Source organism: Uloborus diversus, chromosome 4 (genome assembly GCF_026930045.1).
Source record: "Uloborus diversus isolate 005 chromosome 4, Udiv.v.3.1, whole genome shotgun sequence".
Taxonomy (NCBI): domain Eukaryota; kingdom Metazoa; phylum Arthropoda; class Arachnida; order Araneae; family Uloboridae; genus Uloborus; species Uloborus diversus.
In genome coordinates, this window is record NC_072734.1 from 2214251 (window position 1) to 2228064 (window position 13814).

At 34.8% G+C, this 13814-nt stretch overlaps 1 protein-coding gene across 2 annotated transcripts in view; it reads left to right on the plus strand.

The window, feature by feature from the left end:
* Nucleotides 1–13814, plus strand: part of LOC129220258 (cysteine and glycine-rich protein 1-like) — a 96813-nt gene that overhangs the window by 77387 nt on the left and 5612 nt on the right. For both annotated transcript variants that reach the window (XM_054854637.1, XM_054854638.1), the window contains exons 4-5: nucleotides 3488–3638; nucleotides 10800–10896. In XM_054854637.1, the coding sequence (XP_054710612.1) occupies nucleotides 3488–3638; nucleotides 10800–10896 (248 nt within the window). The remainder of the gene's footprint in view (nucleotides 1–3487; nucleotides 3639–10799; nucleotides 10897–13814) is intronic.

Below are 13814 nucleotides of genomic sequence, written 5' to 3' on the forward strand. Positions count from 1 at the left end.
ATACGCTCTGTGCATTAACTTATGTAACTTGCCTAACGTGCAAAAGCATTATCTACATAGTTGAAAGGAAAAAAAAGGTGCGTTTTTCATTTCTTGCTTCAGTGTAGTTTTGAGAAAATGAACTCACACAGTAGTACTATAGTTCTCTTGGTGACACAGCATGTGGCGTACTGAAATAATTTACTCAAATACACAACAAGAATAGAAAGAACTTTCTTAATTTATGTAATCACAAAACGGATGTCAGCTTGAGAGCTGAATGGCATTTCTATGCAATATCACACGGTAATGGGCATTGTAACAGAATCAGAAGAACCGTAAAAAGAATTGATACTACTAAGACTAGCTTCCAAAGAACGACTAGAAGTCACATTTTAATTCCTACAGAAATGCATACCTTCTGCATTTTTGCTACTCAACATTGCATGTATCCTTGTGAGCATTAACTAGCTGAAAAAAATGCTGCAAGAAAGGTTTGACTCTGCAAATAAAATTCCCAATACAACATTTAATCACTGCTTTATGCCATCGTATTTACATATTATCTCTGTAAAATTATTGTCCCCTAGCAATAGGTATGAAGAATAGTGTGTTACTAAAAAAATTATCAAAAGAAAATGCCCATTATTGTCAAAAAAGTTATTACACAGCTTGTGTTGATCACTAAATTTAGAACTCCTGTCATTCTCATGCTCCTAGTACATTTTCAAAGTATCAAATTATGAATGTGCCTTGGTAAAGCATTCCAAAACGCCATATACTTAGTCACCATTACAACTATAGGACTACTAGGTGAGTTCATTTTTTCAAAACTACACTCAAACAAGAAATAAAAAACGGGCTTTTTAAACTTTAAATTTTGTATATATAATGTTTTTGCATATGTTTAAGGCAATTTAGATATGTTAATGTGTAGTGAAAATTTGTGTGTGTAGATAGTCTATAAATTAACTACTTAAGCTGGCAATCAAGTATGAACTACTCATTCATGTCCAAATATTTCTAAGTTATCAAATTAAAATAGTTTTTTTTTATACTTAAAATATGTTTTTCCAGTATAATATATTATATAGGCCATTTAAGAAAATGCAATAAAGTTTTCACACTTTTTATTTCTGTTTTAGTGAGTAAATTAACTAGTATAATTGCTCAATTTCAAAGACCTGTATCTTTTTTACAAACTAAACACACAAAACAATATATATAACATGTATAGTACTTGAAAGGAATATTCAATTGGCCAAGAAATTTTAATTTTAATTCCATCCCCTTTTGGTTTACAGAGGTCTAAAAATGTCATTTTTCTCAATTTTCTGATCTTTGAAGGGCTGTAATTTATAAAGGGTATACAAACACACAATTACAGCTATATTTTCTCATTTTTGTGACTCCAGTGATTAGTTTTTGCCATATTTCACTTTGTGTTTTTATCCCCTATGCAAGTTATGACCCTTTGAAATGAGTAAAAATTTTACATTTTACCTTGAACTTTAACCTGTTGCCATTATTTTAATTATTAAGTTACAGCCACGTAACTCAGCATGTGTAGACTATCATCTTATGCACTTTAACATCAAAGCGTAAAATTAGCTGCCATAAATGTAATTCAAATAGATTTTGGCCAAAATGCAAAGGTCTAAAAGTCCCATTTTTGACTGCGAAAATGACTTTTGATGACCTCTAAAAAATCAAGGGTTAAGGTTAGAGAAAAAATAAAAGTGGTTTTAAACATCATTCCTATGCATCTTTTTGGGGTATGAGTTTCAAAAAAATTTAAAATGGTCGAGCGCACTCATCCGTTGAATCTGGATGGAATGACCCATATAGCATTTTAGGAGGGGAGACGTGGGTGGGATCTCACTGAAAGTAACATTGCTCCAACAAACACAAACTGAATCAGTACTACTGGTAATGATTAAATTAAGCCAGTGCTGCCCTCTATTAGACCGTTGAAATGAACGAGTGATAATCACTCTCCTATGTCTAATACAGTATTAAACAATCTCTTTTCATTGTTGGGCCGATGCTTCCCGCAGAGGCCTAAGTTATCCCAGTTAATGATGTATGAGCATTTATTTAGTCAGATAATTTTAATGTGTCAATTGCAATTTAGATGTTAATTCATTATTTATTGGCAAAAAAAAAAGACCTTTAGAAAATAAGAATGGCCACTAACAAAATTTGCTTCTTCTGGCACGAGTCTCCCAAATGTTTCCCAATAGGAATTTTGCTGTCTATAGTTTTGACTGTGGTATTTTGCTGCTGCATTTACATAAACTCTTTTTCAGGCTGCACCATGTCATGTAGCATTAAGATTCAAAAAAAAAAAAAAAAAACTGTTTGGAAATGCAGTCAAATAATTAAATGTAAGTTTTAATTTAATATTTTAACCACATAAAACCAGAAGCTTAAAATAATTCCCAATTCTTAAAAGTTTCAGATGTCTGTTAGACATTCATTCAGGTTTGCTTACCAGGCAAATTTACTGTACAGAACTGCAACTTTTACTGCATGTGTTTCAGAGTCTCAAGGAACCCCCTTTTCAATGCAAAATAGTGAGCTTTTTGCTTTTAATGGATGCCTTTACATCTAAAAGCTCATTATTTTGCACTGAAAAAGTGGTTCATTGAAACCCCAAAACACATGTATGTAGTACATAAAATACACCACCAGCTCAGTCATTTCCAGCCAAGGACTTCAGTTTCATGCTTATTAGCACTCATCAGCCCGGCATAGGAAAGTGACTGATGGAAAACCTATTAAGGAAGCCAAGAGTGCCAAACAAACTGGTAGCTAATATAGAATAACACAGACCAGACGAGTGACCGAAGCAATGGTTCGGTTCAACTCGAAGATTGAAGGCAAGGCAGGTATATTCAGTAAGTTACCCCTCACTCCTATGCCGCGCTGATGAGTGCTAATAAGCGCAAAACTGCAATCCTTGGCTGGAATTGACTGAGCTGGCAGTGTATTTCATGTATTTTTGCCTTAGCCCTGGCTAATGGGTGGTAATTTACTGAATATACCATGCCTTGCCTTCAATCTTCGAGTTGAACTGAACCATTGCTTCAGTTCAGTCACTTGTCTGGTCTGTGTTAATTCTATATTGGCTGCCAGTTTGTTTGGCACTCTTGACTTCCTTAAGAGGTTTTCCATCTCCAGCTCAGTCACTTTCCTATGCCAGGCTAATGAGTGCTAATAAGAACGAAACTGCAATCCTCAGCTGGAAATGGCTTAGCTGGTGGTGTATTTCATGTATTTCTGCTTTAGCCCTGGCTAATGGGCGGTAATTTACTGAATACATGTATGTAGTACTCTGCAAATTTGTGCAATTGAATGTTGTTATTTTTACTTATACCCAAAACAAGTCAGCAGTTTTTTTGCAAATGTGTTTTTTTGTTTTTAAGTCCTAGTAATGATTTAAAATGTGTCTCATTAATAAAAATGTCATGTTTATTAAATGTTTCTAATATCTTTTTGTTTGAAGTAACATTCCTGCTGTGGCTCAAGCACATGTTGCTCCTTTGCAAGCACCTGTTGTTCCTAAGTCCTCTCAACCAAGATGGGGAGGGACTGATGTGTGCCCACGCTGTGGGAAGGCAGTTTACATGGCTGAAAAAATGATGGGTGGTGGATCAGTAAGTATATTATGTTGTTGTAGTTTTATGACAAAATTTAAATTTAGACCTCTTTAGATTTTTTATTTTTATTATTATTATTTTTTTTTTTTTTTTTCAATTCTAAAAATCCAGTCATTAATATGAATAGGGGCAAATATTCAGTTTCATGAATTTTCTGACCAAATCCTCCTTTGTGAATTCCTGAAATTATGGATTTGTATCAGGAAAGCCTTCCTATGTGAATTCTTGAGCATCAAAGGACTTTTGTGCCAAATTTGGCAAAAATCGGTTATAAACCAGATTTGTATAAGGAACATGCATACTTACAGACTCACCCACATGCAGCAATTTTTTTTATTTAGGTTGTAGGATTGGAAATTTTTAATTTATGGTATTGAATAATGGAGAATCTTGTGTGTTTCACATTCTTTTGAATCTACAATTCTTCCCCCAGATGTTTGTCTTACATTTCAATTATCCTGGTGTTTTCTAGATCAGGGCTTCCCAAACTTTACAGCCGGCAGACCCCTTTTATTGACTAATATCCAGTGCAGACCCCTGTCATTAAAATGCATATATACTTGTAGTTTGTAATTAATTAAATTAACCATTACTAATAATAGGGTAAAATCAGTATTTAAAAAACACTTGGTAGGCAGTATACTAGTATGCTTAACGTTAACAAATTATTATGTGTGATGATAAATTTTATTTACTGTTTCCATCTGCTTCTTAATTTTGTACTAAATACAGTGAAACCTGTGTAAGTTGACCACTTGCGGTGCAGTACTTTGGTGGTCAACTTATAAAGGGGGTAATGATTTTTTTTTTGTCATTTCTTGCACCATGTATTCATTTTTTGACTAATTGACACTTACTATCTCCGTTCAACTCACTTTCATTGTTTTACATTACTTTGAAACAATAATTTAAAATGTTATTCTAATATTTTTAGAGGTTATTTTCTCAGAATGACGTATAATGTGTCATGTAAATTTAAAATTTCAGTAAATTGATCAAAAAAAAAATCATTGTTTATAAAAAGTTATTTGATATTAATAGTTCCTAAAAATTCATAGCTAATCAAAAGTAAAAAATTTTTCGCTTTTTTTTTTCTCATATACATTTAATACATTTATAACCATGATGATCTACATTTCAACAAAATAACTCCTCATTGAAGTTTGGCGCACTTATTAGACACTAGTTTTGGAAATTCTATATGTGTCAGCTAATTTTCTCTGGGTTTCTCCTTTTTCAATTAATTTTAATACTTCATACTTTTTATCAATCTCAAGTTCAACTAACTTTCTTTTTGAAGCCATTTTATGTAAAACTATAACACAAAGAGCAACAAGATGATGAACTCTCCTAGTTCAATATGGCAGTTGAAAATGAAAATGTACCATTTCTTTATCCCTTGCACCAGAAATACTGCAATGCAAGTAACTTTTACTCTAGCACAATTCCAGTGTTGCCACAAAATATTGCAACTGGAAATAAATACTTTGTACTTTTCTACTGGCACATGTTTTCGTTGAACAAAGAGTACAAAAGGTAATCTCAAATAGAACAACAAAAGAAAACAAGTTTGGAGAATAAAAGAGTTCTTATAGTAGTTTTCCAATGTGGTTAAACTTATAAGGAGGTTTAGTTATGTGTCTGTTTTATTTAGTTGGTAAAATGCTGGTCTGGCACCAAAAATAATCCTGGAAAGCTATAAAAAAATAATAAAATAATTTGCTAAATTAAGTTTTAAAAAATAAACCAAGTGGTCAACTTACAAAGGGTTTTTTACAATACTCCAAACCAAATTTGGGGTACAGTAGTGGTCAAGATAGACAGGTGGTCAAGATAGAAAGGTGGTCAAGTTACAGAGGTTCTCCTTCATTATACAAGATAGGACTAATTCCGTTCCTGACAAAAGCGGTCAACATAGACAGGTGGTCAACTTACAAAGGTGGTCAACTTTACAGGTTTTACTGTACGTCTATTTGTATTTGTTGTCTATTGTTAAAAGTTTCCATCAGTCATTGTCTCATACGTTTTCAGATTTTCTAACTCTGCTATCTTTTTCCACAAGCAAAAGCACATAAGCATGGAATTACTTTTGACTATGCAGCATATTTCTTTTTGAATCATACCAATTAATATTATTTAGTTTCATACTTTGTGCTTTAATACCATCTGTATTTCAAAATTGTTTTAATGAGTAAATATGTTATCATATTTTTAATATCATTTAATTGATTTGTGAAGTGATCTACAGCAACAGGGGTATTTATAACTTCTCCAAGTTGTGGCACCCTTTGAATTACTATTAGAATTTTCTTATAGCACCCTAATCATTTATCTCTGTCCCATATAATGCATGTATACATATATACATATAGATAGACAATCACTATGTTTGTATGATCTTGTCGGAAAAAATATGTTATAACAGGACCCTCACCACTTATCTGAGTTTATTGAAATTTGGGTAACACTTTTATTTCCCAAATTTCATAAGACCATTTTTGAGCCTCTTAATATAAAGAAACTCTGTCACTCTCTTCCTGTGGTTTTCTTATTGAAAAGTAAAACATCTGAAACCGGGGGGAAATTATGATGAATAATTACTACACCATTTAGTTTTATTTATATAAAAGATTTGATATTGAGATAACTTTACGGCACCCCTTGCTTCTACCTTAAGTACCCCAGGGTACTGCAGCACTCATTTTAGGAACTCCTGATTTACATAGGAGTTTAGTAAGACCTCATTTGGAGTACGCTGTTCAGTTTTGGCCTCCTTATCTGAAGAAAGATATTTTTGATTGGAAAGGGTTCAAAGAAGAGTAACTAGATTAGTAAGGGGACTTTCAGATTTAGATTATGATACCAGACTTAATAGGCTTAACATGTATAGCCTGGAGCAAAGGGGAGAAAGAGGGGACATGATTCAGTTGTTTAAATTTATTAAAATGAAAGATGTTACGTGGCTGAAGTTTAGCACTGAAAACAGGACAAGGGGTCATTGTTTTCAGCTATTTAAATCTCAGGCTAACTTGGAAATTAGGAAAAACTACTACTTTAGTAGGGTCATGGGCACTTGGAATAGCTTACCGGAAGAGGGGGTAATGAGCAAGGGAGTGGATAGCTTTAAGAGGGCCATTGATCTTCATTGAGGACTAATTAATTGACTTGGACCAGCCCAGCTAGGCCCAGAGCCTATTGCTGGTTGTCACATTTGTATTTGTATTCTATATAAAACCAAATTTTATAAAACTCAAAAATCTCTGATCACAAGATGTATGGTATTACAATCTTTTACTATACATACATATGTATAGGGTAACGGCACCAGTAACAGACATGCTTAAATTATTGCTCTCATGTTAACTCAATTTTCTGAGCTTTTTAATGTACTCAGACTTTTCAAACTATTTTTCTCTCCTGCAACTGTGTCTCATCCAACGTTTGGCTGCTTCTAGATCATTTGAATTAGCTAATTCTATTTTTATTTGCTCAATTTCAAAAAAAAGGTCCAACCCCCAGTAAAAGGTGCCGAAAATTCTGATGAAACCCAGCAAGAGATAGGATGAGGAAAAGATGAGTAACCGACAGAATTCCAGTTTTCTCTTCAAAATGCGCAAGTTCTTTTCTTTTAGATCTAAAACCTTATTAAATTCAAATGAACATGAAGCGCCTGCAGAACTTGTGGTTGCTGTTCATAACATTCCACCACTGCCTTGTAAAGGGTGTTTTTTTTTAGAGGTATGGAACTTTATGTCGGGAACACTGTTTGATCTGTGGGCCATTTGGATAATTGTCACTTGTTTTGTGTTTAGTTTGATTTGCCATTTCATCATGAATAGACAACAGGACGGTGCAACACACCACACAGCGCGTGTCACCAGTGGCGGATTGGTTGAAAAAATCGGCCCTGGCATTAGGAGATGTCACGGCCCCATAGTTCTTATAGATATATTAAATTTTATCTAACGATTGGGCTATCACTCAAATATGAGGAAATTATTCTTAACAACTAAATATATTTAAACAAAATTTAACAAATAGGAACACTTATACGCTTTAATGGTGAACAAACTGATACAGTATTAGATAAACACCTTATTTTGGGGGGAAATGTGATTGTAATTGTCCATTTATTTATTTTTATAGATCCCGGAACTTGATTGAATATTTCCGTAATGATAACACTGCTTGGCTAGTATGTCCTTTTCTGCAGTCATAATAAGTAACTTAATTACCCTGCTTTATGAAACTGATCTAGCAATGTTCATGGGTGAAGGACTAGGGCCGTCTTAGAACGTGATGTGTCGACACAAACATACATTACTGTCATAAACCTTGCCTTTTTTATACTGCCATACCCTGACAACACCCAGACTCAATGCGAGGTCAAAAACCTGGTGGGAGGTGTCAGGTACGAGTTTGGTAGCCCCTTATTTTTTTTTTCAAACGCATGTATCAATACAAAGAGATAAAGTGGACTTAGCTTTCTGGCTTCTGAGAGTCATTAAAGTATTTGCAATATGAACTTAATGGAAAGATTAACATTGAGTTTGAAATGGGAGGTCCGGGGGTCCTCTCCCCCGGAAATTTTTTTTAAATTGTAGTCTTAAAAACCCAATTTTAGACAATATTTGGAGATGTCAGGGAGCGTAGGTTCGGGGTTTCTCCGACTGCAATTTTTCGGAAGTCGAAATCCAAAAAAAAAACAACATAATTTTAAATTATCTTCGAGTATATGGTATAAAGAGCGGTTCCGGGGGCTCTTTGAAGTTTTTTTTTTAATATTAGCTCTGAAAACGCAGTTTTAGAAGATCTTTTGTGATTTTAAGTCGAGATAGATCCCAAGGCCATTTATCAGAAAATTTTCAAATTTAATTTTTGCTTACCTTCAGTGATGTTAGGAAAAGGAGTTTTCATCAGGCTCACCCAGGAAAATTTTCGAAATTGAAGCACTAAAAACGATATTTAAAATGTTCTTCATTGATGATGCCGAGAGAGAGAGGAGGGGACAGGGCACTTTCAAGAAAATTTTTGATACTGTTAATTTAAAAACACAGTTTTAGACTATCTTTGGGAATGTTAAAAAAAATGGGAGAGGTTCGAATACGTACCTACAGCAAATTTTCGAAACTGGAATCCCATGTTATGGCGGGAGTGGATTCGACTGTTCTATTATGAAGTTATTCAAAATTAAAGCCCAAAAAGTTAAATTTTACACGATCTTCGATGATATTAGGAGGGGGGAGGTTCTGGGGACCACCGGAATTCTTTCGACATTGGTTTCTATCAACTTATTTTCTTTTTAAACTGAGGGGTCCGAAACCGCGAGTTTGTACAGCGTACAGAATACTTTGTTTCGTTAAGAAATGCATGAAACTCACATTTCGGCGGCCTTTGGCCTTTGATTTGATAATCTTAATAATGTAGAGTCTTTCATGCTCCTCAATGGTATTTTAAGATTGCATTTTTTAAAAATAATTTATGGAAAAAAATATTTTGTCACTTTTATTCCAATTGCTATAAACAGGGTTGCCGAGAGCAAAAGCGGATCCTGGAAAAAAATGACATAGGTCAATTTTTTTACAGACCCCCTTCTACATCTTTCACCATTAGGATATTTTACCCTCTGCACGAGTTCAATTCCTAGCCGGGCCCCTATTCTTTAACTAAGCTGACATGACCGCACGTCGGTCCTTGTTGTAAGTTGCATTTTATAGCAATCGTGAATAATCATTTATAAATAAAAGTATCAAAGAGACCAAAAGTATTTTAGCTTTTTACGACCGCTAAGGTTTCCTTTTTTTTTTTTTTAAATTCATTTATTTTTTTATTATACCACTAAAAACATATTGGCAGCTCCAGGGCCCGAATAACTAGAAGCGAGGCCCTAGGCTCACATTAATTTGGAGGCCCCATGAAGACTGCAATGTTTGATTTACATTTTTAAAGCACGAATGCACTTTTTGGAGGCCTCTTTGTCTAATCATACAACTATGCATAAGTCACTTATGTGCATTTATGAATCCCCTTTGGGCCCCTTCATAATCTTGACCAAGTAAATTCGTTACTGGCAGAATGATTGAAAATTCCCCTTTAAGTTTTTTTCTAAATAATAAGTCATAATTTTTTATTTAAAAAAAGTACATGTATTTTTCATATCGTTGCAATGCTATGCATAATTATTTAAAAAATTTGGGGCCCCTTAGGAACATGGGGCCCCAGGCCTAGGTTGACAGCCTGTGCGGTAATCAGGCCCTGGGTAGCCCCATTTCAGGAACCCTCCCCCTCTCTTGGTGACTGCCCTGCTGCCTCCCTCCACCCGCAAGCTTTAGCCCAAGCGTAAAGAGGAGCTGAGGCTGTGTTTTGCGAATTTGCGTTATTTTAAACACAGCGCACTAAATTTACATTTTGCTGTTAGCAGACAGGCCCGAAAGACTTTGCTGTGAGTTGGTCGGCACGAAGCATGACTGGCCCACCGGGCAAATGCCCGGCTGCCCGCCGGCTGTATCCGCCACTGCATGTCACAATTGATTTATTGAAAGAAACTTTCGGTGAACGAATAATTTCGCTTAATGGACCCGTGAAATGGCCTGCAGGATCATGTGATTTAACTACGCCGGACTATTTTTTGTGGGGCTGTGTGAAGTCTCGGGTCTACACCGATAAGCCACAGACGATTGACGCCTTGGACGAGAACATTCGCCACATATCACTCACATACGGCCCCCATTGCTGCAAAAAGGGATAGAAAATTGGACTTTCCGATTGCTTTCTCCAAGCCAGCCGAAGTGGCCATATACCAGAAATCACATTTAAATGAAAATGGCAAAGAATCATCTTTCGAATAAAGCCAAATTCATGGCGATTTACATCGTTTAACAGTGTTTTATTTGAACTTAAAGTTCAATATTTCTAAAAAAAAAAACCTTTAAATACCACCTAGCTCATAAAAATCCTTCTGAAAAATCTAGATGGTTGCACTGTATTCATGGGTTGCAGCAACATCAGTTTAACTAGCCAAAAATTTTTATTACTTAAATCCAAACTTCAACTGTCTGTTACTGGACCCTTGTCTGTTACTGGTGCTGTTACCCTATGTGTATGCATTTGTGTGTGTAATATCATAGATGTAAACATTTTTGCAAAATAACTTTACAGGCTTGGCACAAAACTACATGTTTCAACTGTAAGGAGTGTCACAAAAGATTGGAATCCATGACATTGTGTGAAAGAGAAGGTGAAATTTATTGCAAAAGTAAGTTTTTATTTTAAAAGTTTGCTTTTCATTCATTTACAGTATGTTCAAAGTGAAAAGTATACTATGTGATTTTGAAAAATTGATTCTTGCATATTAATTGCACCTCACACATTTATTCCTTTGTAAAAAATGATAATATGGAAGAATCTGATATCCTGCCCCTTTCACAAGTTTTGGCATTGGCATCTATTTTTATTGTGTGCATTGATCATATACGTTAACAAGCATAATATCTTACAAGGTGAAATAGTTAATTACTAATGAAATTTCCTTGATCAAGCCAATGAAGAGTGTCCGCTTAACCTCATCACAGTTCATATTATACTGGGTGACGGTGATTTGGCTATCTTAAATCTGTGACTTGTTTTTGACCGGTAAGTCGAAAAATCTTCTCAGTTCTAGTCTGTAACACCAAATTTTAAGCTTCACACAGGGTGTCTGCATACCTGGAAAGTCAGGGAAAGTCACGGATTTCGACTATGATCGAAAATGGTCATGGAAAGTCATGATTTTTAGCAAAAGATGCTCAAAACTGACTGACAACTAGTCAGGGGCGCACTCAGGATTGTTTCCTGGGAGGGGCTAGAAATTACGATAAGTGAAGTGAAAGAACCAATAAAGTTTCAAACGGCCCTTCCCCGAAAAAAAAGTTACAAGTCTACAATACATTACAAGTCGCAAAAAAAACACAATTTTAGGAGTTCTTATTGACGTCAGAGAATAGACGGAGGTGAGTGTTTCGGGCGAACTGTCCCAAAAATTATTCTCAAGCCTTGAAAACGAAATTTTAGGGATGTTAATGGAGAACGGGAGGGAGGAGGGGTAGGCCTTCCCCAAGAGAAATTTCTAAATTGTTTTCAAAATCGTAGTCAATTTTCCATTAACTTCAGTTCCCTAAAAGGATTGGGATCTCCCCTGAAAATTTCTGAAGTTGAGGTTTTAACATACATTTTTAGGCTATCTTTAGCAATGATAGGTGAATGGAGAGGTTCAGAACCCTCCCTGGAAATGTTTTCAAAATGAATTAGGAAAAACGCAATTGTAGGCTGTCATAATTGATATAAGTAAAGAGAAAACTCAGATTACCTTTGAAAAATATTCCAAATCGAAGTCTTTGGAAACGCGCAATTTTCAACCCTTTTTCGTGACGTTAGGAACTCAACAGTTCTGATCAGGTAATAAGTCCCCAAAACTCATTTTAGTCAATTTTTGTACCAGTTAGAGGAGAAGAAGAGGCTAAGTGGCCTTTTTCTTCAAAAATTTTTCAATTTTAAAGAAATGCAGAAAAATTAAAGTTATCTTTGATGAAATTAGGATGAGGGTTGGGGTTGAGTGCTTGCTCCCGGTAAATTTCTAAAATTCAAGGCCAACCCCCCCCCCCCCCTCCCTGCAATTATAGGCTGTATTTGGTCAAGGAGGTTCGTCTTCATGCTTCTGGGAGGGGCTAAAACCCCTTGGCTCCCCCCGTGGGTGCGCCACTGCAACTAGTCATAGATTTTGAGTTCCAGAATATGCATATTTATCGAATTGTACAGATTAGGTGCAAAATTTACGCATCTTTGTCATTTCCAACGCTTTTACGAGTCAGTCCCGATTTTTCAGACATTTGAAAATTTTGCATCCGCATCTATAGTACTCGCTCATTTTTCTTTACTATGTGATTCTACCGTTCCGACATTTATAATTATGTGTTTAGCATGATTTTTAACACTCCTTATGTGTTTAAATTGTGTATTTGAGGACTTGTACACTTCTAGTTTTGCCGCTCTCATTCACCTTGAAAAGTTTACGTCATTTGCATCCGTGCTGATTCAAAATACTCATAATTTTTTTAATTAGTTTTCAGCAGTGTCTTAGGTAAATGAAGATTTTAGGAAATAAAATTGGTCTAAAAAATTTATTAAGGACGTTTAGTACAGAAAAACAGTACGATAAAATACAGAAATAAGGGAATTTTCATGGGTAAAATTTTTAAATAGTCCGAAAATGTTGCAAAAATTAAATTTGGGACTTTTTTCAATATTTGTAGCCTATCCTAAAACTTTGGCAATAATATATCTGATTATTTCACTAGTCATTGTTGCATAAATTGTTTTTAGTTATAATAGTAGCTGAGCTAATTACTTTTCACTTTAATTTAAATTTTTAGAAACATATGTCCAAAGCATAGATCAGATGATTGCAATTTAATTTTCAAAAAACACTAATTTGGACATTCTTGCAAAAAAATTAATGTATTTTCCTAGGAAATTGCATCCTGTGAGTTGTGAAAGTTACGAGCAAAAGTCATGGAAAGTCATGGATTTCAAAACTTGAAATGTAGCAGATACCCTGTACATAAGGCTTAAAGACATCCATTCACAAAATATAGTTCATATATTTTTAAAATATAGGGCAAAAGAAGAAAAAAAATAGGTAAATGACAGTTGCATACGCATACACAATACAAAAGTATTACCTCCTTTTGTGTTACTAAAAAAAAATATTTTACAGGGGTCGAAGTAGTCCTATATATCCTATATTTTCAAAAAAAGCATCAAAATCGTCCTATATTTCCTATATTTTTCAAAAATGTCCTATATTCCCGTTTTTTTTCCCAATATATCTTTTAAAAGGAAATAGTAAATAAACTTTTTGACATCGGATTTTTCGTTGAAAATATGTGCCCAAACGAATGTCAAATTAAAAAACTCAACTGACTGAATCCTACGACAGGCATCTTCACTCATTGGCTACAGCAATGTGACATCACTCTATAGTGGGTGGAGTTTCGATAACTAAATCTGAAGTTGGTTTTAGAATTTTGCGTTTGGGGGGGGGGGGGAGGGCAACAGCCATTTGTTTTGTTTTCCATCATGGTTTTCGTTGGTATATTGGTATGTGTTGCGTTTAGTGCATTTTCTGATTGGAATGTT